This window comes from Thunnus albacares, chromosome 23 (genome assembly GCF_914725855.1).
Source record: "Thunnus albacares chromosome 23, fThuAlb1.1, whole genome shotgun sequence".
NCBI classification, from domain to species: Eukaryota; Metazoa; Chordata; class Actinopteri; order Scombriformes; family Scombridae; genus Thunnus; species Thunnus albacares.
In genome coordinates, this window is record NC_058128.1 from 22,654,942 (window position 1) to 22,680,880 (window position 25,939).

Sequence of the window (25,939 nt, forward strand, 5' to 3'; positions counted from 1 at the left end):
TTAAGGTCTTCTTTTCATCTTGGTCCATGTGAGAGGATATAGTTGCATCCTCAAAACGAGACTAAAGATCATTTTCTCATAGTCTTCTTTTGTGAATTAAAAAGTGTTGCTTTGCGATGTCATATTCAATACTGGTAAGTGTTCTGTGTGGAAGGGAGTCTTCAAAAAGGAGTGCTGTACCAAAAAATACCAAAGACAAACAGGGTGTAGGGTATGCACTTCCAAAAAACTTCTACAGGTGCTGGATCAAACCATCATGACAATGCAGTAGTTGTTGAGACATTTCACTCAAAACCACAAATGTGAAGCTCACTGTGGCACTACAGGAAAAGAGGATCACCAGTCAGTAGGGTACACTATCTCTGCACCATCAATGTCTTGAAAATGTTGTTTCACTGGATGTGAAGAATGAAAACTTTGTTGGTGGCACTAAAGGAAAGGTCGGAAATCAACAAAGTAAGATTCATCCTCTGGGGACCATGAATTTCAAGGCAATCCCTGAACAGTTGTTGAGATATTTCAGTCTGCACCAAATTGACTGACTAAACAACCGACAGAACATTACCATCCTTACAGTATGCCGCTAGCGTGACTAAAAAGGGTTCTATATGTTTGTGTTCAGTTTGTGTTGGTGTGAGCATGTTACTTGAGGTGCTAATGCAAATTTGTGACTTACAACTCTTGAGGAATTACAAGGCAATTTGGTAAAGTCTCTCATTGTCATTCTTGTAATAATTGGACGTTACTTGTTAGCAGGTGTTAACACTGAAAGTCGTATTGCATTTCAAAAAGCACAAGGGGCTGCATTGGTGTGTTGCTTCAGTTCCCAGTGAGACGATGAAATAAGATCAAGAAAGGCTGCTTTCCATTAGTTTGAATGCTTGTCAGATGCCACAACACCGTACGTCATAATACTACAACTTCAGAATTTTGTTACTTTAATAAGTGACATTCATTTTACCATCCGTCTCAATAAAATCATATATATTACATATGTGTTTTTGTCAGTGTGGCATATACCTGCATTGACGCAAATACAATCCCTGTTTTTAGCTGTTTTCTATGAGGGACACAATGTTCCTCTTCTGTTTGCTGAGATTTACCACTAGAAGCCCCCTCTGCATCTGTGCTCCACTAAAGTATACACAACTCTCAATCCTGTGTTTATAGAAATCTGCAAATCCTGCCTGAAAGAACATACACACTGCATCACTTAATGTCACTTTATTAGCTACTTCAGAACACCACAAGTATTTATCATCTGGGCAAACAGATTTAGCTGTGCTCTTCTGAAGAAATGCTTGACCTGGAGAACGTTATAAGCCATTTCACATCAGTAGAATAACTTATTCTAGTGTATGACCTGAATAAAATTATGCTTCGGGTTGACTTGAATATACATAATATAAAGTGTTGCACCGTAAACTGATGCATTTTAGAGAGAAGAAATGTGGTTATAAAGATATGTAATATGTAATATGGGCCTCATGCAAGAATCACTTGTGCAAATACTTAAAATGATTTATTCTCAAGTGGCTCATATAAATGATTTAAGAGAACTCAATTGCATTCATCAGTTTCCTTGTAATTGCAGGTTTCTTTTTAGGCACAAACTAAGTGTTATTTAATGCACACCTGGTGGATAGGTGCGTAGGAAAATGCAATCATGTGGGAGAAAAGGTTGCACACTATCAGCACTGAATTGATTGTAGAGACATTTCTTTCACTGACCTTCATCAGGCATTCATGCAACCAAGTAATAATAAGTTCTTCTTTTTACTCTCGGATGACTTTTTACTGTTGTAAATGAAACTGCAAATGGGTGGAACGGGTAGCCTGATAGTGTCAACCTTTACTGTTGTTACAGCAGGTCTGGGAAAGGCCTGAGTTTAACAGTGATAGAAAAATACCTTGTTGTGTAATAAACACCTCTACTTTACCGGGTAGGTTTGAGAAGTCACAACTGGTACCTACTGACGTTTCTGTCTTCATCCGGTTGTCATACTTTACATGCAGTGTAATGTGTCCTTGTTAATGAAGTTGGCTGTTACTAAATCCCTTTGAGTCTCTCTAGCCATTTCAGTCTCAAAGTGATAGCTGCCAAACGATACAATACATTCTCTGATGTCGTTCCTGAGCTGTTTGGGTGTTCTTTCCTGGTGCCTGCATGCTTCATTGCCACGGAATTGTCTGACAAAACGAGTTTGGGATGCATTAAGGTCCAGAATTACTTCTACATCACACCGCTACATCCTGTTCAGGTCAGCATCACCATACAGCCGTACTGAGCATTCTCTCCTCTCTCACAGAGAGAACATTGAGACAAGGCAAGAGGACACAGCTATTTTAAACTCTCAATTCTTGCTTTGGCCCTTTAGTTATCCATCAACAGTTCTGTTCTGCTGCTAGCTCCTTCTCAAGCATCCCTCTTACTGTCAATATATGCCTTGTCGAGTTTTATAAGTGTTTCATCTCCTGCACCATCTGTTGTCACCCCTGGATCAACTAAATCATAAAAAATAAACATTCATCTTGGCAAACTACATTTTCCTCACTTCTCGTTTTCCTTGAAAAGAGGAGAGGCAGGAGTTTGTGTCACACATTCCATCAATCTTGCATATATACTGGAGTGATCTATTTTATGTCTGGTGTAAAAGGTTTTACGGAAGGTAAATCCGCTGATAGGATTTCATGCATGTAAGTCTCCAATAGTGGGATGTCATACACAGCAGAAACGAATTCAGGGCCTTGAGCTTAACCTCTCTGATGATGTCACAGGGCATTTTTCCAGACTTGATAAAGGACTCAATTTACTCAACTGTCTCAACTTGTGCTGACACACGGCCTTCTATGGAACTCCGAGGGGAGGGGGAGGTGACGAGGAGAATTTCTTTTCCCTGAGTGGTTTAGCAAGTTCAAGTCAAGTCTGAAGCTGTTTGAGATAAGACCAAGTCAAGTCTTTCAGAGCAAGTCTCAAGTCAAATCTCTAGTCATTCAGGGAAAGTCCAAGTCGCAAGTCTTCATAAGTCAAGATGCAGATGTCAAGTTTCTGACTGCTGACTAAAATGACACAAAACATTTTTGTTTTATAGCTGAAGGTCCTCTTACTGATTTTTTCCATAGCTTCTGTCCACATCTTGTGTTCATTCTCATTGGATGGAGTTTGCACAATTGTCATATTATGCACTGTTTTTAAGCTGACACCAAGTCCTTTCACTTCATAGGTCCTGTAATTAAATATTCAAGCTGTGTGGCCATGCAAGTACCGCCTGGCTGTCTTTTTCATTATTCTATTATTCTATTATTTATCAGGTCAAAGACTGAGACCTCAGTGTTTTTGCCTTCATGTTGCAAGTCAAGTCTTCAGGGAGTCAAGTCTCGTAGCTGTCAAGTTAAGGTCAAGAGAAATGTTTTAAAAAAGTATAAGAGGCAATGAAATCTTTTTTTTTTATCCCCTGAAATTGTTTTTCAGCAGTGATTTCACACCTAGTTGTTCAACACAGCCACAGTCTGTTGGCCACTGAGCAGCTTTAAAAAAAGATGGTTTGCACAAATTTGTCTTGCCATATGTATTGCCTCTGGTCAACCTCTCTGTTCACTGCAATCAGTCTTTCAAACTAGCAAAGCAGCTGGTAATAAACACAGTGCTCCAACAAAAAAATATTGACTGAGTTTCCATCTGTGAATTTATCTACTTTTGACATGGCAATACTTGATATCTTGATATTAGAAAATGGAAAATGGGGAATATACTCCTCTGTCAAGTGGCATGTTCAGATCTTTTATGACGGAGAATATTATCTTAAAAGATAGTTAGGATATTTTTGTCTAACCTTAAGAAAGCCTTGTTAAATTGTGTGGGCCTTACTCCTGAGCATAGCTGAGCCGTTTGAGGGCCAAAAGCTCAGCTGACAGATAAGAGATCAAGCTACTTTCTCACAGCTTAGATGTGCTGGATTCCTGATCTGTCAAGATAACACTGATAACATCTGATACCCAGACTTACCTGAAATAATGAGATTTGGGCTTCAGAGCTTCAGAGGTGTTCACCCTTTGTTAAAGTTCCTTTATAGTTACCATTGGGGTTTGTATCTGACCAAGTATTGATCCCATCATTTTTAGCCTTGCGTAACGTTACAGTATCATGATTGCCATAAACGCTAGATTCGCATAGTAATGCATATTTATCACTATTGCACTTTGAGTAACCTTTTCAGAGTTGAGTTTTTTGACTCCCTAACTGTCAAACTACCTTTTCTGTCATCCTGAGTTTTCTTTGTCACCTCCACAGCTTCTTGCACCATGCTTGCCTTATTTTATTTTTCCCCACCCTCATTTTTCAGAATGTGCTTTGGGACATTCATGGTATTTTTAAATCATGTTGCTTTGTGTATTGTGCAAGTTATGTTCCTACGCTTGTTCAGTATTTTTATTCACTACGGATTTGCGTAAAACCATCTACCGCCGTGTGCCAAAATATGCAGAATTCTGGTCAATTTAACTACATTCTTCTTTTCTGCTCAGTGACTGTATCGTGAGGCTGGTGGAGATATCACAATGACTGGAGCTATTCTGCAGAAATGTTTCAATTTCGCCCCTAATTTTCTATGGCTTTCACTTTAAATAGAACATTATCAAACCGCAGCATGTGCAATTTCCGCTTATCACTGCTATTAAAGAAGTAGACAGTTACAGTACTTTTTACTTTAACTGAAGGACATTATCAAATTCCACCATGTTACTGACATTTTTGCCAAATTATGTCTCGCTCCATGTCGGGCACAGAAAGAAAATATAAGAACTATATATATATACAGATATAATGAATCCCAGTTTCACGTAATTGGATATTTTAACTCTCATATGTGAATTGAACATTTATTTCTTCAGTCCAGGACACTCAATGAACCACATCTGCATGGGTATAGTGAACTCAGTGAACAGATACGCCGTGACACACCAGGGTCTTTTAAGGGCACTGACTGACGCTACTGATATTGGTAACTAATGCTGCCGTCTACCACATTCAAGAGTCTTAACTGAGCTGCTTTGATTTCTCTATTACCCAGTGTCAAAAGAATTTATCCAAATTATGGATAGAAAAGACATTTAAATAAATGTTACTCATGAAATCAGGAATTATAAATTACTATAGAGGCAAACCGTTCCACGCCCTCATCTAACACCCTCAAAAAGTGGAGCTTATGTGTTCATTTACTGTCAGGCGGGTTGATGAGAGTGGCAGGATTTTTTATTACCATCATTAGTGCCTGGGTTGAAGTATAGGTTGAGAGACTTGCTGTAGGTGCCGCCGCTACACAATTATACCCTGCTCATGATCCTCAAACACCCACACATTTGTTTTCAGAGAGATAAAGACATCAATAAGAGCCTTGCGCTCAGGCCCGGGCCCTTAACTACTGAGTGAAATAGCTGTGCAATTTTGTTCATTCCCTCCCCAGTGATAGATTGTCTAGGACACCCCTGAATTCTAGTCAGTCTTCCCTTTCACATAGAAAAGCTTACCTTGATTGGTGCTGAAAGGCTGAGGTCTACCCAAACTGCGGCAAGAGCCTGCAGCTCTTTAGTTAACCAGTTGACAGAGTGAAAGTGATCCACAGACAAATAAGCAGCACACAATGCTGAAACGTAGGTGTGCAGGATCATGTGTGAGGACTGAGGTGGAAGGAAGTGTTTTTAATCTGTACATTGGGGGAAATATGAGTGTTTGGAACATACTGGGCATATGTATGGACATTAAAATAGTGGATTACAGCATTGGTTTGAACAGTTTCTATTAATGTTTTGATACAGAGATACCACTTGGGGGCCACAAGAGCTGAGATTGGCTGCTTGTGTTTTCTCCTACAAGTTTCTGACACCAGTAGAGATTGTTCAGAGTGAGAACATCATTAAGGGAAAAAAAGCCCCAGTTATATTCTCCTTTTCAATAACACACACCTAGCAGAGCAATATCCACTGCAAACTTTCAGTTCACTGTGACCCCGTGTTGCATATTTTTAAATGAGCCTCAGAGTTAATATAGTACTATGACAAAATCTAAACCTACAATTAGTATTTAACATTGCATATTATGTGCATCATTCAGCCTAATAATTAGTGTCTGCTTTTCTGTCTGTGTCTACAGTAATGAACTGATTACGAAGTAGATGAAGCACCAATGCTCTGAGTAATTTCTGTGGTATGCTTCAATAAACAAGTGTTTCATAATAACCTTGCTCTTGTGAAGCTGTGCGAACCATTACTCAAAGCAGAATTCAGGCAATTTCCCCCAGTTGTCTCAGAGACTGATCAACAATAACAACAATGAAGTTCATGAATTATTCTGACAAGCAGTGGCATGTCTGCCTTTTGGTCTGACCCACTTTGTAAACCCTGTTGAAACATTTAAAAATCAAAAAGCAAAGTGGTGTTTAAAGTCCGCCTCCAATCAAAAATATGTTGTTCCTTCAGTTGAATGTTTGAGCTTCACTGTGCAGAATGATGGATGTGTAGAGTTTGTTTTCACATTCGTCTGCTGAGAGCGGAAAGTTTCTCCCTCCTCAATTAAAATCCAATTTTAAGGGGCGGGCCTATGAGCATGATTTGTGAAATCATAAATAGTTTGGTAGCCAATTCTGGTCCAATATTCAACTTGCATAAGTGGGATGTGGAAATTTGAAGCCTCCAGTGCACAAACACTGAGAATAGACTTTACAGTGAAGAAGGAGACATCTTCTTTCCAGCAGTTAAACTTTTGAAATGAAATATATTTGCATGTTCATAGATTCTGGATTTTTTAATGAGGGAGAAGGAGGAGATGAGATCTTAAGGATTGTAACAAGATGATTTTTTGTGGAAAAACTATATCAGACACCATTTATTTATTATAGTTTTTGACATACTTCTTAAAAGACGTCTGGAGGGGATCTTTAAGGTTCTTGAGTCCGATCAATAAATTGATCAGCATTCTCTCTTCAGTGGTTGTAAATATTAAAACGTGAAAGAGGCTGGATGCACTCCTCTTTCCAACATCGTAACCCCAAGAGCCTGTGTCTGCCATTTGATGTTCTATCTGCGACAGAAGCACCGTTAAAGCGGCTCTACTGGCTACAGACTTAATTGATTTGGAAAGTCTCCAACTCCTCAGTGGCCAGGATTACATCCTAATGTTCCATGTCTGCATTAAAGATTTAGGGGAGCCTTAAAAAGCCTTCGAGCAAAGCAAGCGTCCGATGCATACACACAAACACGGCAACTAAATTCTTAAAATTCCAGACGTTAAGACTTATCATGGTGTGCCTGAAAAGTAAAAGCAGTCATTCAGAATTCAAGGTGTTCCTTCATAATTATCTTAACTACTGCCAAAACAAAAAACGTACAGAAGTCAAATTCCTTCAGGCATTGCCTGAAACCACAACGCTCGAGGAATTCACAGGATACACACACCTGCTTCTCCTCCTTCACTACAAGTGTTAAGAGTGAAACACACGTCCACAGACTCACCTTTCATAGAAACCTATTCATATTCTCGCTGACAAGAAACAAGAAAATCATGTTTGCTTCTGAATAATAATGGAAACAGTTCAGGTAAGATGAGCTTGTGCAAATGCAAAATTGAGCTTTTTGCTGGAGTTCGCAGTGTAAACTTGTATTGCAGTCACAGATTATGTGCAGGGACTCAAAGCAAGTGAACACATTTGCACAAAAACATACTCCTATCTTCTCTTCTGTTTTAGCTCTGGAATGTAATTTAAGCTTTTAGCGAGCTTGAAAGCCGTAGTTACTGAACGGTCCCATTTATAATAAGAAAATTATTCTACTTGGTAATGACAATCTGGTATGTAGAAGGCTACCTGAAAGTCATCAGTAAATGCATTTCCATCCACCTGTTTTTCTGCACATTTTCAATTTGTGTATAAATTGGCTGGAGGTGGAAAAGTTGGTGTGTTGATCAAAAACAAAATGCAATGAAATGCAATGGAAAAAGACTGAAGATCTGTTTTGCAATTGTGTGTTTTCAAACCAAACTGAAAACACAAAGTTGACATATCACCACCTTGTGAAATTGATATGGCAAATGTGCTAGCAAACAATTGTCTGTTCACACATCCAGCAGACACATAGCAGCATTAGCATTCAATTACATTCATTTTTCCATCCACCTACCAAAAGCCCAGTATTCACTAGTATACTGTTTGGTGCTGGGCAGGTAGCATACAGTGGACTTGTCAGAGCTTTTTTTTTGCTAGAAACAGCTGCCTGCTGCTGCTGGAAACAAGGCTGATGAGAGCGGAATATGCAGGCTGGAAAACCCAAACAGCTAAAAGAGACTAAAAAACACTGTTTGGCTGAAGGAAACTGCAGCCTGGTGAAAATTCTCTGTGGATTTGCCATTACCACCGACTCCTTTCACATTTGATCGCAGCTTTAAACAATTTTAACCTTTTTTTTGTTGTTTAGAAAAGTTATCATCATGTGCTTACCTGCAGCAGAGCAGCAGCCAGGTAGACAGACGTGAAGATGGGTGTCAGGGTGGTGTGACCGCTCTTCATCAGGTGAATGGTGTAGAGGAAGATCAAGTGACCAGGGATCACCAAAAGGAGGAGCACCTGAGCAGATCGGTGATTGGCCCCTGAGAGAAAAAAAGAGCAAAAAGGATGTGAGATGTGTTAAAGGTGAACGTCAGGGAAGCGTTTCTTTACAGGAGAAAACAAAACTGTCTAAAACTGGTACAAGTAGCCTTTCTAAAATACATGATTAAACAGTTTTGCGGCAAATTGTGCCGGTTGAATCAGCCCACCTGCTGTCCCCGGGATTCAGAGTCCTGCTGGTTTTCATTCTAGACTTCTAACAAGGAATTAATTCACATCTGGGACACTAGGAGATGGCAATTAACTGCCTAGTAGGACAGAGGACCAGAGGTACTGCAGCTCACCGGGAACAGATCTGAGTCAAACTGTGAACACTTTACAAGGTTTAAATCCTGGTTGTAATCCTGACAGCATTTCCACAGAACATAATTTCCAAGCTTACAGTGTTTTAAACACATGCACTTGTGCGAAAGCCAATTAAAATGTCTTCTCATGAGCAACCAGCATAGTATTTATAAAAGCTAAAACACTGAGTTAAAGTTCTTCATACATATCATACTGGAGTTGGACAATGTGAGATTCTATTAACAGCTTGTAGATTTACTCATACAGTACTGACCTGTACCAAAGAATGTGCGGCAGGGGTAGTAGCAGCCCTTAGCTTCATCTGGAACCTCCCCAGGAGCACAGTGGAAATGCAGGTGAGTGGAGATCCTGCTGGACTGAATGGCCACCAGGTTACCCCCGATACCTGGATATGATAGAAATGGTTCATGACATAGACCATCATGGAGCAGAGCATACTGTGAATGTCAATCATGACACATCATTGGTAAAAATGACTGTTTCTCACTTTTAACCTGAAAATCGTTAACTGTTACTGTTTATAGGAACTACAGTAGAGCCAAGGTGAGGGATATCTCGATATATAACACGTACATGTAAAGTTTACATAAAAACATCCGTTAAATTTGGTTATCAAAGTGTAAACTTGTGTAAATGGTGTTACTGTCTCTAAATTACCTTAAACATAACTTTATAACTGCTACATATAGTAGCAGTCAAAAGTTTGGACACACTTTCTCATTCAAGGGGATGGGAAAGTGTGTCTAAACTTTTGACTGCTACTATATATACACTATATGTAGTAAGCTACAATCGTACATTTACATCGGCCATGGCAATGCGTCAGTCAGGCTCTGTACTACAATATGCAAAATGTCAAACGTAAATGTATAGGTAATCATATTTGTGTAAAAAGTTGTTGCCCTACAGATGATAGATCATTTTTAACAGCCGACATTTTGACATGTATTTGCAGGGAAAGCACAGGTGTTACTTATAACATTTAAAATTACTGGATTCCATTTAGATGTTCTAGCACAGGACCCTGACTATGACATTTAATGGAACTGAGACTTCGTTAAAGGACGGGTTCACAATTTTTCAAGTCTGTCTTAAATCAACAGTCAGGAGCCAAAATGAACATTGCAACATGTTTTTCTTGCTGTAATCATTCCTCCTGTTCATACTGACCATTAGAAGATCCCTTCATAAAGCACTTACGATGTAAGTGATCCAGTCCTCCTTCTGTGCAAAAAATGTATTTCAGAGTTTATCTGAAACTAATATGAAGCTTCAGCGTCCAAATGAGTCAAATCAAGTAGATATCTTTCAACATTACAGTCTTTTTAGTGCCAAAGTCTCTTTTTGTTACTATACTTCCACCTGCAGCTCAACAAGGAAACACTGTCTGAGGAAACACAAAGAGGGAATTTGATGCTAAAAAGACTGTAAATGAGGCAGATATCCACTGGATATGACTAACTCAGACTGCAGAAGCCTCATATAAACTTAAGATCAAGATCAACTTTTAAATGCATTTTTGCACAAAATGACTGTGTGAACACATTGTGGATTTTGGCCTCCATCACTTACACTGAAAGCACATTTGAAGGGGATCTTTTAATAGCCAGTATGAACAGGAGGAATGATTACTGCGAGGAAAACCTCTTTCACTGTTCATATGGACACCTGACTGTTGTTTTAAGACACAATTGAAAAATTGTGAATCTATCCTTTAATATTATTTGTTACACCTGTGCTTTTCCCAACATGTCCTCCAAATTAAACCACAACATACGTCTTTGGACCACGCCCACCAGATGATGTTTTCTGATCTGACGACATTAGCACAATTATGATATTGCCTTTTCAAAAGTTAAACCTCTTAATGATCCAACAAGTTATGGTTAAGGTTTGATTAGGTTTAGGCACAAAAAAAAACTTTTGTGAAACATCATGGTTTGGGATAACAATACTATTTTGTTAAGGTTAGGTGACCTTTATCATCATGGTTTCAGTAATAACAGCATTGCGGTTGACTATTGGTAAGAAACAGGAGACAAACTGAAGTATCCTATGTCAAGGTCTGATAAGGTCTGATGTTTTCTTGACCCATCCATTCACCCAGTCCTCCTCAATCTGTAGACTTCACACAGTTTCCTCCTTTACTCCCGGCGGACAACAGTCAGGCTGAGCATTTTTTGGGGCATTCGCTGAAATGACTAATGCTCTTGTTTTTCTTGGGAGGACCGTCTCCCTTTTCCTGTTACTGCAAGTCTAAATGTCTGCAAAGAAATAGGTCTGGTAACCTTCATTTTCCACCCTCTGGACAAACTAAATTATTAGTACCATCACTGGTATGGCTACAAATTGCTAAATCTTCAGTGGGTCCTGAGAGGAATGCCAATCTGTAGAGAAACAGTTCCCCTACCCGCTGTTTGGGACCCTCCTAAAGAGTTGCGAGTATAGCACAACAGATATCAGATTTTTGGCCGCTAACATTCCGTGTTAATGAAAAACACCAACATTGATACTGATAAAAAAAAATAAAAATAAGAGGCGGCAGGATTATTACTTGGGAAGGAAACAAGAAGAAACTAAAATTGGCTACATGTTTATTTTTTTGGATTCATCTTCTTTGGTCTTTTTTTCCTCTTAAATACTGGATAATTTTATCTCTTCAGGCCAAAAAGTCATTCAAACAAAACAATCTGAGAAAGAAAAAATCCCTCTTTTACTGAACTGCTTACAGCTCCCAAATGTTTTGTTTAAGGGATCTCTTGCCAAAAAGTTTCTGAACAAGAGCTTTAGTCACTTTAGTCTGCATCTCATTTCCTTTCTTTCTTGAAAATTAAGCATATTTTTCCAACACACTGATGTTACCATTGTCATTTTCCTTGTTTAAAACAGGTTTAGAGTTCTATTTTCTTCATGTTAGATTTTAATTAACATCAAGCAGATGAACAGTCATGAGAATGTGGGACGCCATCTGTACTGACAAAATACAGGGCCATTTTACATTCACATGCTGTCGCGATCACACTTTCCCTTTAGCAAGTAACACACACACACTAACTTGCTGTGTTCATCCTTGAAGCCACAGTCTGGTGACTAAGCCCTGCAGGAAAGCTCACATACATACAGATATAGACAACAAAGCAGCAGACAGGTGGGCATTGAGCAGCTCAGGAGAGAAGAAAAGGTTTTTGCTAAGTGTGCCTTTATGTCTGTCACAAACTGCTCAGGGTGGAACTGAGCAACGCTGGAAAAGAAAATAGGTTTCTTTAATCAAAATCATAAAGAATGCATAATTCGATGCTTGCAGTGCAGTGGAAAACTCATTGAAGTGGTCAAGTACTGCAAACCATATAAAAAGTAAAATAATAGGCGGGGTGGGCGTCTCTGACTTCTTCCCCCGACCAAGCCTGTTATTGTGGCCAGTATATTAAATTAGACACAGCCACCACCTAAGGGTGATGTCCACTTAATTCAGTCTATTGTGGCTCTTTTGGTGCCTGGTGACATCTTACTGGAGCATTACCAGCAGTCCCACTGGGCCTGTAAACAGACATAACCTAACAATGAGTATTCACACCCGCTTGACCCTTTCTGTCCCCGTCTTTCACTTCATACTCCTGCCCTCACAACCTGATTTTGCCCGTACATCCCTCCACGCATCTGATCTGGAGCCGGTTGCACCAGCTGTTCGTAAGTTATAGATGTAAGCTAGTTATAACGGAAGTGTTAACTACGTGCATTTCTCCACATCAATACCGGCTGCACCACACAAATGAGTTCTTAGGTAAAGATGAGTTGTTGACAGGTGGAACTAGTTTGTAAGCTAGCTGTTAGCTTGCTAATACAGTATGTGACAGTATAAGGGATATGGCAAACATATCTGGCCTGACACCTTACATTTCACCAAAAATTAATTATATACATATAATAACATTCAGTACCTCAACATAAAAAACATTATGCCAATAACATTAAATGCAAAATTATAAAATAATGTCAGTTAAACTGTATGAATATGGCTAATTCTAATTAGTAATAAATAATATCACTTATTGTAAAACACATTATTTCTTTAGGTGTTTCTTAAATTACTGAAACCTGATTTAGTAAATCACTAGTTTGAAATGTATGTACATTGGTTATAATTTATTAAAGTAAGAACCACTGTACTCTGTCAGCACAGACACAAAAAGTACTTTGGGGCTGAGTAAAGGTGATCCCAGATTCCATACTTTTATACTATATATATTAATGTACAAATGTTCATATTGTGCAATGTGCACAGTAGTGGCAGTTACCATACAAACACACATACACACCTATCTTGTCCATATTGTATAATGTCTACATAGTTATTTTTTGACATACATTTGAGATTTTCCAATGTAGTTGCTACTTTTTTTATGATTTCTGATGATTTCCCATAGACACTACTAACTTGGGTTGTACTATTGGTGTTATTTATCATCTTGAATCGGGCTACGTGCGTTTATCCAGCACTCATCCAGTCAGCTTTAATCACACCAACGGCTGGGGCTATTTCCTCTATGACACACACCTCAGACACCGCCTAATCTTTTACAGATGAGACAGTATTTCATAAAGAGCCAATAATGTAATAAAGAGGCCTTTTTCAACAGGAGCAGATGAAAGTGTTCACAGAAATCACAATTGGTTTACTTACAAATTACTTTACTGCTAAATGCAGTTTATGGTGCAAGGTGTGCAATAAAATGCCTTTCCAAAGATCTACTAGTTTATTTTTCTATTTAGCTACATTTAGTTATAATATATATTAAGCTTTTGTTGAGCTGTTGTTCTACCAGCTACCATATATTTTACTTATTCCCAACTGACTCTATTCTTATTAATGTGCATTGCAATTTTTGGACGACAGTATGCATCAATATCAAGATGTGTGTGTGCAGTGTTTTTAAAATAAACTGTTTGCCCTTATTTTCCCATCAAACATGTCAGAATTTGAATGACTATGCCTTTGGATTGTGCACATATTTTGACTTTCTGACTTTTTGTCCTTGTCTGGGGTTTGGTGCAGGCTGGGATGAGTGGGGGGGGGTGATGCCCTTACACACACAGCAGGGGGGCAGAAGTAGAGTGAAGGGAGTTTTGGGGAGATCTGGCTGATTCGGGTCACTGGGTCTGACAGGAGGAGTGAGGATGAGGAGTGTGAGGAGGTCTGGGCTGCAGAGACTACACGTGGGAGCTGCAGGGGGTCTGTGCTCCTCTCTGGGCTAGTCTGCCCAGAGGGGGGAGAAGGGAGGAGGGGCACAGGAGCTGTCTGCTGGTCACTCATCTCATCTCCCTGCCTCTCCTCCTCCTCCTCCTCCTCTCTTTCATTTCTTTTTTATTTATTTGAATGGATGTGATGTGAACATGCAGATAAAATATAATGAAAGAAAAACATGGAAAGAGGAGGAAAAAATGACTTACTGGTAGAAGTAAGATGTAAAATAGGCGGACGCCTTATCTCAAAACAAACAACAGTAGAGAGAAAAAAAACGGCAAATATGCCAAGATGACAAGCAAAGATTAAAGAGTCAGCTGTATCTGAACACTGTCTAGAGGAAAAATACAAGATGCATAACATAATATGATATCTGCAGGTCTCTGAAGTCAGATGAAAAGCTTTTTATGACCTTCATAATGACACCTGAATTTAAAACACAAAAGTATTTCTGGAAAACCAGTCACACAAAGCTGGCTATCACTACATCACTACATTTAAATATGACATGTCAAGGACTAGGCCTATGTTATCTTGTGAATATAAATGAAACAAGCAAATCACATTGACTTATTTCATATATTTGTTTAGCTGGAATTAAAGTCAAATATCTAGAATAATCATTAGTTACTGTTTAACAACTAAAGATGGATCCAATCCAACGTTTTTTTTTTTTTTTTGAGCTCAGACATACTTGAATTTCAATGTAGATTTAATATCTCTCTGCCAGAATGCAAAGTATACATGAAACGCCCAGAGGATGTCCCGCCCACAACTCAACAAAATAATGATTGGCTAAGACAACAGTCAATTCAAATCCATGCCCACATTGACTTGCCTACTGACATTACACAGGCATTCGTTACAGCTAATAAAAGGCCCTGGCAGGGGGGAGTCGCTAATTTAACCAGATGCCATCGGAAGAAAAATTTAAAAATGTAAAAATATTCATTAGGAGTACAAAAATTCTCTCTTAGGCCTTCAGTGAATACCATGAAGGCCCAGAGGTTTCCCTTCTGGAACAAGTACAATGGAAAATTAACTAGCAGACACTTCTTCAATGCTTGATTTAAACACATTTCAATACCTTTCAAGACATTAAATATTAATATATTGGAAGCATCCGCAGATACCTTCCATTGCAGGAGAAATGACATCAAATAGCCCTTAAGCATTGAAATGAAACAATGTGAAATAATGGAGGTCAGTGTGGTAAAAAGAAGAAGTTCTCCCTCCACCTTTCATTTAACCTGTCTTTTCTTATCCAGCTCTTCACATCTCCTGCTCCACTATTTCTAATCAAACGTCCACACACCATCTATTCAGTTTCTGTTCCGTATGCCCTTTGTTGAATCGTATTTTTTGTATTAGGACAGGAAACAGCGATCATTTTAATCAGCTGAAAATACACGAAGGAAACCGCTTCACTGTTTCCTCAACCGCGAATTAAACGTTGTTAATCAGAGACGGTTAAAAAAGATTGCCGAGACCTGGATCTTTCAGACGCGAAAAAAAAACAAAAAAAAAACATCCTCGCTCTCACAAACAGACACACGCTCAATTCCCCAGCTGTCCGGTGCCTGAGATACGTCTGGACGGAAAACCAATTAGAGTCAGAATCGCCTTCCATCTCGTTAAATGTCTCTCATTAATGCCATTTAATTAAAAGCTTATCTTTTGTTGTGGAGGTGCCAGGGTCCTGGCAACCGAGGCTGAGCCCGTTAGCGGTGGGAGATGGGTGGCGGGAGGAAATGGAAGAAGACCAGTTTTATGAAGTGGAGACGGATAGACTGCGGCTGAATGCCTAAACCAGTCTCATTAGGTAACTTATTTATGCTGATGAGCATTTAGAGTTATTTTTGGGTAACCTTCATTTATCCAGGGACGGTTGACTGAGCTTTTTTCTGTTTTCACATTTATATGCATTCACACCTGGGAGCTGCACAGCGCAAGACAAATAGACTCTATGAAGTGTCATCCATCTTGTGTATAATCACTTTGTCTCTATCTCAGCCCGAAGGGTCAAAGACTGCATTAATTATAGAACAGAGAAGGGGAGCAGAGCGGTGGCTGAACGGTTACTGCACAAGCCACATAGCTGCCACGTCTCTGGTTCGATTCCAGCCAGTTTGACCTTTGTTGCGTGTCGTAGCCCTCTCTCTCTCCTCTTGTTTCCTGTCTGCCGCTTCACTATCCTCTATCTGATAAAGGCAAGCTACACTCCTAAGATACAGATATGTACAGTGGAATAATGGATTGGAATTTCAGGAATGAAGGATAAACTCAGGTATATATTTCAAATATGTTCGCTCTGAATGTGAGCAACTCATCTTTCTTTCTTCTCTTTCTCCATACTCTACGTGTTTAGTAGAGCGATGCCACTTGAGATTGTATTTCACTTTCTCCTTGCAGACGAGACAGGAAACTGACATAATAAACTCCACTCAAAAAGAATCAACTGCCCAACTCTTAAAACTGTCTGTGCTTCAAGTCAACCTTTCTGTTTAGAAAGGGGGAGCGTTTTGGTGTCAGGTGCACACTGGTAAATCAGAGTGCTGTTGCAAATGTATTTATGTTTAGAGGTTGCATAGATGAGTGCAGCTTGTTTGTTAAATGTGAAGCTTTTTAAAAAAGGAACTTTTATATCCCTATTTTGGAGCCACTTACTCCTATTTTGACTTATTTAACACTGGAGAAAAAGCAAAAGAATTGTTCTATATTATATTATTTGTAGGTGGGTGTGGTGGCCAAACCACATGTCAACACCGAGTTCCTCCCCTTGGCCAAAAGAAGCGGCGCCAGTAAAGATGGCCTCTTATATTATGGCAGGCATGAAGAGGGAGAGGCCAACTGGGTGTGCCAGAGGGGAGTCTGCTTTTTGGGATCCAGTTAAATTTGATTATTTTGGGAATTAATGTTATGTTGTTTTTCTTGGTTCGACAGTTAGACTTGTGTAAATAGTGTCTTGATTTCAATCTCTGTTTGTATTAAGGTTAATGTTGTGATATACAGTTAATTGGTTAATCATGCCCCCGTTGCGTGTCTGTGTAGGCGAGCCTTTGTGTATATAAACCCTCCCTTTCTATCATTTGTTAGGTCAGTTATGTTGAGTTACCATTTTTTGATTTATACAAAATCAAAAGTCCTTGAGCCTTACTGCTTTGTCCCTGACACCGAATGTTAGAATCAACTGGGTTACGCTTTACTCATGAAATTGTCTTGCAGGCTGGAAGAGCCTTGTTCTAGATGCTTAAAAGAGTGAGATCTGTACAACATAATCAAGCTGTGAATACAGTCATCCACAGCACACAAGAACATAATGAGATTCATGTTAAAATACATACGAGTATTTGATGTGAACTGACTTGAATTCACCTTGAGAGGTAACCTTGGACAATCTTAGCTGCCTCCTTGTAGTGCCTCAGGCGGTATGAGAACACAGGCCATGTTGGTTTTCTTGGCTTTCTGAACATATTTAGATTGAAATGATTGGAATAAATGAGTGGAGGTATATAATGAATGCAGATGCTTTCTGCACTTCAACCGAGGAGAAATGGGATGTGGGATTAGAGCAATCTAACTCCACAAGCGGTGAGGTCTTTTTATACATATGTACAGCTCTTCTCTTAATCCCCCCTGGATTTAAAAAGCTATTATATTCAAACCTTTGGTCAAGTCTTTGACCAGATTCTCCTTGTGTGTTTGTGTCCTCGGGGGCAAACTCCTGCAAATGAAGGCAGCGACACCTTGATGTCAGTCAGAGTGAAGGAAGAAGCGGTGCCAATACTATGACTCACCGTTGATAACCGGCGTGTACACCACGATGCCAGCCAGATTTGGGTCAGACACCGTTTTGTCCAGGATGAGTCCTCCGATGCTGCAGAACACAACATAATTAGATCATTAACTGGTATTACAGTGTGTGTGTCTGTGTGAGAGATGGAGAGGGAGACAAAAAGGGACACGGAATGAGAAAGAGAGAGCACTGTCTTCATATAAATGATGTCCACAGTGAGTTTGTGTGCCTCTCTCTAAACACCACTAAAAAATACTTCATCAGCTGCACTGAATGAGGGAGAGCGAGAGAAAGAATGAAAGACTTTTCAATTGTTTTCAGCTTAAGCCGTCCAGAGCCAATATTTGTATTTTCTCACTTCTCCATTAAAGCCTGAGAAAAGTGGTTTCACCTGAGTGTTGAGAAAAAAAAAAAAAGAGTGCTTGAGAGAGTGAGTGAGAGCGAGGGAGACAATCGTTCCCTTTCCCACCGGCTGTATTTGTGAGGCTGCCAGGCTCAAGGGGACCCGAGGGTGTATGTGCTCGGGTGCTGCAATTTGTTTAGGGGATGAGTCATCAAGCAAACCAGACACTGGCAGTCGCAGACGCAGAATAGCTGTTCTTTCCCCTTTGAAGACTAAACACACACAAACACAGCTACATACACAAACACACACACATACACACACACACACACACACACACCTGCTGATGACCATGGCAGTGATGACTGGCTCCCATCCGGAATAGAGCAGGGTGCGGCTGGCTGGGTGCTTGGAGGAGACGACGATCCACAGAGGAGTCAGACACATGAAGAAAGCGCAAACCAGTGACGACACGTACGGATAGGAATCTGGGGAAAGAGGAGGAGACGCGTTCATTTTTCCTACTTCATGTTTCGGGAAGCTGGAGTCTTGGACAGGGCTTAAGTACTTTGGCTACCATTTGAAAATTTTCTTTTTTTTTTTTTTTTTGACCTAACACAAAACACAAGCTGCCATAGAAAAACTTCTCCATGCAATACCGTCTAAAAATCTGAAAAGTTTTCTAATTAGGTCAGGAGATATCTGATCTTAAAATAATTAAACAAGGCTGAGGATCTGACCGAGCATTCAATGCCACATTTCATTACTTGATGGCTTTAATTATTCAAGGACATAGCTGGATTTACCTACAAGGGGGCCCTTGGGCAAAACTGAGCTGAGGGTACCCAGTGACCCCCATTGTTCCCACTCTTGGCAGATTAGTGTATACAAGTAGAGGAATAAACATGACATCTTAATTATATTTTGCCCAGAGCAAAGAGAACCACCAGCACTCCTTTCCTGGAATACCACCACGATGCAAGTTTTTGTTATTTTGTGTGGTCTTACAACTAGGTTTTTACACAACTATGTTTTTGGACCTTAACAGAAAAGGTCATTTCAGGTGATATTGTGCTTCACAAATAGTCTACAAACCAGGGTCTGAGGCACTGGCTTATCCCCTTTCACATGTGTAGTCTATCCCTGAAATATTCAGGAACTTTTCCTGCATGGGATCATGTGTGAATTGAGATTGATATTCAGGGAAATCTGTACCACCAGTTTCCCACCTCAAGACCTTGTAACATTTCAGGGAAAATGCTGGTACGGCTGTGTTGTGAATGCAAGCAGTAACATTGCAGGGACGAACACATAAAGGGTTACATCCGTCTGATGAAAGACGCTTTCACATGGAGCGAGTGAACCAATCACAAGACTTGACGTGTGGGTGACATACAGCAAGTTGGGCGGTGCTTGGTTTTGGCTCGTCTGTTTTCAACATGGCGGCCGCATCTCAAACTCTCTCATATTAAAATATATTTCTGAAGATATTTGAGGGGAGAAATAGGCAATGCAGTAAAATAATCTTGATTCATATTTGATCAGGACTGCCTAGTTTGAAAGTTTGATCTGAGTTTTGTGAGTTTCATCCTCTTCTTCTGTTGAGATTTATGGCGGTTGGCATCCATAAGTGTTGCATAACCACCATCTGCTGGACTGTCCCTTGCCCCATCTATTCCCGCATTGCCATGGCATGTGTGAAAAGGTGCAAGACAGAAATGTTCCTGAATGTAGCTGCATGTGTGAATAGTGAAAATCACTAGCGGTTCCTGAAAGGTTATAACAGTAATTTACCGTGAACTATGTGTGAAAGAGGCTTTAGTTGCCCACTTTACCTGCCTGGTAATCCAGCCTTGGCTACATTTCTGTGAATTCACACTAACCAAAATGTGAGTTTTCTTAAACAAAGCAAGTTTATTCATAAAATATAACATCCATAGAAAAGGGGTCAACTCTGCCACTTCTCTTAGTGTAGAGGTTCTCTCAGTTCCACAGTAAGGTTGCTCTCAGTAGCTTTTAAGAGGAAACTCTTAACTAGAAATGTTGAGCACTAGGAGGACTCCTAGAGTTAAAATAAGATACTTTGTGAGTACAGCTGCAAATCATGAATCAAAATGTCCTTGGCTCAAGTTCCCCTTTAAATCTTTGAATCTCTCTCTTGTTTATTGTCATCTTTTTACTGTCTGTCTAAAATAAGTGCACAAAAATGCCCAAAAATCCACATAAAAGATAACCGTCAGCAATTCAACTGCCATCATCGTATTAAATGTCTCATTGTCTGTGACTCTATTCAACAAAAGTCCTTCTATATGTAATGCTAAGATTTTTTTTACAGACCTATAGGACATAAAAGCTGGGTAAATTCTCTGAAAGGGAAAGGTTCTTTACCTCCTTTCTATTTCCTGAGCCTGAGATACAGACAAACAAAAGGAAAGGAGATTTGTTTTCTGGAACTACTTTCTCCCTCAACATTTAGATGATGCAAAAATAATATTTTCCATAACATCATGACATTTTCCATTGAAGTTAAAGAAAAGTAGTTAGGAAACAAAAAAGGATCTGACTTGTTAACCTACCAGCTTTACTGTCCAATCCACCTAACCAGTGTTATGTTTTTTAAAAAGTGTAGCAGAGAGAGGAAACGCACACCAACACAAGTAAGGTTTCTCTCACTCTCTCTTTACCACCATACCACTCTGTTCCAACTACAATATAGCACAACACAACTATTTTGAAAGGGTAATTAGGGTAAAGCACCTGCTTAGAGCCACCACCAGATGTTTCCAGCAGGATTATGTTCCAAGTACTAAATAACTGTCATTAGGAAACAGTCCCAGATTTATTATCTGGATAGTCTCGTAGCTAGAAAACAGAAAGGGCCTACTGTTCAGTTCAGGGTATAATGGGCTCTAGCAGTCCTAAAATATAAAGCTGAGGCAGGTATATTGAGGCTGAGACTGTTGTCCCACAGCAGCACACGTGCCTCTGGAGCAAAGTACCAGACATGGACAGGGAAGGTAAAAGTGTTTGAGTTAAACATGCACAGAGCAACCTGCCCATCAGCCATGCTCCCATTAAGGTCTACAGGTTAAACAGTTTACATGAACCTCTGACACCCTGCCATTGTTGCCTGCTGCAGTGAATAAACCAACGAACAAACAATATATTCTTGTTGATCTCTGGTGGAATACATTTTGCTATAATGCTCTGAAAGGAGAAAGGAACAGTGTGGCTGCCAACTATCTCCTTTAGCTGAGAAATGGAAAGATGCTGCTAATGCACAAGAAAGAAATGATGATCCCGATAGTGATGATAAGTACCTTCTTGTTTCCATGCTTTATGATGACAGAAGTGCACCCAAAACCCTGCATGAGTTAGCAAATGTAAACAACCATAAGTGAAAGGTGTATGATGTTTCTCTGCAAAGTAAGTCTGTTTAATAACGCATCTAAGGCAGTTTAAACCAGGAACTGACAGGGTTACAATCACTTGTCAGGGTTTAAACCATGTTACTACACAAGTTTAAGGTATGTACAAAATAAATCAATAACATTCTTTTGAATTAACAATTATTCCTTGTATGCGTTATTGATTTAACTTACCGAGGACTTATTTCAGGCCTCCAGGGTTCCAAATGTTAAAGTCCTATTCATTTTTGTAGATAGATGATGTTAGATGACTGATGAGGAGCTCCTCCGAGGCTTATATGGAAATGAAACCCTACTGGCTGAATCATCAGTACAAGGTGAGCAAATGATATATCCATCAAAAAGTCAGGTGAAGCCTGAGTCCATAGAAAAATATGGAGAAATGTCAACTACCATTCTAAAGAATTGTAAAACATCCAATCATTGAGCTTAATGCTGCACTCCTCGATATGTTTTTGTATTAACAATGAGTAATGTGAAAGGGGCTGCTCATAGTGACATACCAACACAGAATTCCCCTCAGCTCTACAAGCATTTCAGATCATTATTATGGTTTTATGGCAGAAAACCTTACTGTCTTGATTCAGTCCCACTGATCTCATTAGGGTTGTTTCCAGCTGCAGTAGGCAGCTGTTTTCATAGAAAAAAAGCTCTGATATAGCCATTACACACTGCCTGCCCAGCAACAAATGGCAGACCAAGTTAGAGACTAGCCGGTTAAAATAGAGGAGCACTTAGCAGCTAAAGAGCCAGATATATTTCTCAGCAGCTGGTGGAGACCAAAAAGACCACAAGGGATTACTGGACTTACATTCGTCAGGTGGCCGGACACACGACTTCAAAAGAGTCTAACGTCGCTGCATGTCTGCAGGATGCCTAAATGTGCAACTGTTTGCTGAAACGTTTTGTGTTAAATCTACTCACATCCTTTATTCCTGACATTTTACTCTAGAGCTGTTGTGATTTCTGGCACGGCTTTCTGCCAGTTTGTGGCAGCACGTCATGAATCTGTAAATTTAAAAAAATACTACAATATATTGTAGATGATGTCCCACCTAATTGTTATTGTGGGAATCATATCATAATAGTGTGATATTTGATTTGCCCATTGTGTAGGTGTAAATGCAGTCAGTGTTTCAGTATCTGAAACCAACACTAATGTACAGATTTAACTCCCTACCAGCCGTTTCACTGACTACATCATGGACTCATTTCTCCTGTAGACTGCCCTGAAATGGTTCAGTGTTGCCACATCAACACAAACACACTTGAAAAGACATACTGTGCATGCTCAGAAGCTCCGGGCCGGATTTCTTGGTGTTTGTGCTTCATCTCATGCTCTCATTATCCCTGCTTTAATCTATTGTTGAGCTCTCTCAGTAATGCAATCTATAACAATCTTGTTGTTTGGAAGCACTGTATAAATATACTTGACTGGACTTGGCTCCTGCAAGCTACTATGTCTCGCCAGTGTCTCATCTCTACTCAGCTGGTTTGCCTGAAAATTAGAAGTATTAGGGGCATTAAGTTTTTATATGTATATGGTAAATGGCAAATGGACTGCACTTATATAGCGCCTTTCTACCTTAACAGACAAAGCACTTTTGCCTCTCATTTACCCCTTCACACACACACTTACACACTGATGGCACTGGAGCTGCCATGCAAGGTGCTGGCCTCACCATCTTATCATCTACTTGCATAGATAATCACATGATTTAAATTCTGTTTAGTTGAGAGTAAACTGGCCACTAGTTCCAGTTTCGCAGGAGAGTGTCGGCATGGCTGGGTTCAAGAACAACAGAGCCACTGTCCTGAAATTGACACAGCCAGACAGCCTCACAGCTCTGCCTTGCCATGGAAATATGAAATCTAAGTGTGTTTAATAAATTTAGCTCACAGCATTAAAAAGGATCTATTATACTCATTTCCAGCTCTATATTTTTATTCTGGGAATGCACTAGAGTAGCTTTGCATGATTCACAGTTCAAAAAACTTATACTGTCCCTTTATGCAGCCCCTCAGTTCAGCCTCTGTCTCTAACAGGCAGTCTTAGCTCCTGCCTCTTTAATGCTCCCTTTCTGATGAGCCCACTCTGTTCTGATTGGCCAGCTTTCTGGAAGCCTGCTGAGGGGCAGCCGCATCAGAGTCATGTTAAGTTACCATTGATGTAAACCCAACATTTCCTGTTTAACTGCTTCATATTAAAAGTTTTTAAAATTACTAAAAAACAGGAGACTTTTATGATGAAGAATCTACAGGAGATGAAACATTTTCTTCATTGAATTACCAGAGCTCCATTAGCTGTGCTAAAAACCAGTCGACACAACAAGATATGGAAATACTTGAAGTTCTTTGCTCAGCGGATCAGTTAGAAATAATGCAGGGAGGACTAGCACAAGCAGAAATAGCCACAGTGATGATGATGTCTGATGAAGAGCTGAAGACAACCAGCACACCTCCAACAGGTAAACTACTTATTTACTTTGCCCTGCTGTGTAATGGAAAACACTCACAGCGCGCCAGCTCGACTCCAGTCATGGCTCAGCATGATACCCTCAAAACAATGGAAAAATGCCATAATGTTAGCGGAGCAGTGTACTCACACGCTGTGTGTGGAGCAGAAAAGTAGAAAAAAACGTTGAAAACCAAGGATTCAGAGCAGTCTGAAGCCAGTGTTTTCTCCTCACAGGTATTACTTCTACATATGTTCATTTACCTCATTGACACTTTGGCCATGTTTAATATCAACATCCAACGTTGTAACATTATATATATATGACTGAAAATAAGGAAAAGCATAATAGGTCCCCTTTAAACTGCTCCTTTCATACTGGTTAACATCTATGTCGTACAATTAGATCTGACAGGATTAGTTAGTATGAGATGTTTGCCAGAGGAAACAGCTTCCAGTGTTCGTTGTATTAAGTCATACAAGGTGGCACAACACAGGTCTGGGTGTGACATGAATTAAACATGTGGAATGTGTGGTGAGAGGAAAAGAGACGGTCTGTTCTGCAACTGGAGTAGCACAGCTACAAAGTGATGCAGGAGGGACCTCTACTGGCTGACTGAGGGAAGTGCCTCGCTACGGAGAACCATGAGAAGAAAAGCGTCTGAGATTCACAAACATTACTAACCAAGAAGAGGGACCATGTAAACAAATGTTTAGCAAGACTGTGAAACTGAGTATTCAAAATATATTATAAGTGGAAACTATGGAGGAATGGTACATAATGTCAGCAGCATCAATCATTATTACATACACTGTACATACATGTCCAATGAAGGAAGAAATTTAGACTGATCGGTCATGTTTAGGAATGGATATTGAACTTTTTTGGTACCTACTGAACTGTGACCGGAGTACTCAGGGCCAAATCTACTAAGAAGGTGCAGCACAAATGTGTGTTTCACCAGAACAGGAAGTAAATGCAGTCAAAAGCATTAAATAAAGATAGAACAGTGCACTTGCAGCCTGTAGTGATTTTTCAATAAATTGATCATCAAGTTCAAGTTTAATGAACACAATCTACAACTACCGGCACTCTGTCCATTTGATGGTCCCTGATGTTCACTAATAATTACTTCTATATTTTTCTTTTCTTAGTTATGGCTCTAAATTTGAATGAGTTTATGTATTTGTTGATAACTTATTAAATGCAGCTCTCTGGACATTTTTGTGGTGTGACAACTCTATGGCCCATGTCATTAAGATTTCTGCAGGATTAAGGTTAAGTCACATTTCTTTTCTAACCACAACCTTCCTTATGACTCATCACCCATCTGCACCATGTTTACAGCTGCTTTTCACTTAATGCCACAAATGGCATCACATTAGCAAATTCATCAGCACACATAATCAACTTCTCAACATGTCACCTCCTTTTAATTGTGTGATCTCACATCAAATGCATATGTAAAAAGGAGAGCGGACCTTGCAAACACTAAGACGAATGATAACGCTAACTATGAGCCTGATACCACTGCTTGATAAATACAAACGTATATACACAAACTCAGATTCATAGTCTTGCTTCCTTATTCTTTGATCAGATAATCAGTTTTAAATCAAAATTTAGCTCATTTATTTATAATGTATTTTATTAAGGCAAAGGTCTTTAAATGGCATTTTTATTTGTTTAATAGTTGCCGGAAGTACCTGACAGG

General features: G+C 39.6%; 1 protein-coding gene across 4 annotated transcripts in view; it reads right to left on the minus strand.

Moving 5' to 3' along the window:
- slc41a2b (solute carrier family 41 member 2b) overlaps positions 1 to 25,939 on the minus strand; it is a 43,364-nt gene that overhangs the window by 9,385 nt on the left and 8,040 nt on the right. For all 4 annotated transcript variants that reach the window (XM_044343264.1, XM_044343262.1, XM_044343265.1 and 1 more), the window contains exons 7-10: positions 18,682 to 18,829; positions 18,000 to 18,079; positions 9,214 to 9,345; positions 8,487 to 8,635 (exon numbers count right to left, since the gene is read on the minus strand). In XM_044343264.1, coding sequence (XP_044199199.1) covers positions 8,487 to 8,635; positions 9,214 to 9,345; positions 18,000 to 18,079; positions 18,682 to 18,829 — 509 coding nt within the window. The remainder of the gene's footprint in view (positions 1 to 8,486; positions 8,636 to 9,213; positions 9,346 to 17,999; positions 18,080 to 18,681; positions 18,830 to 25,939) is intronic.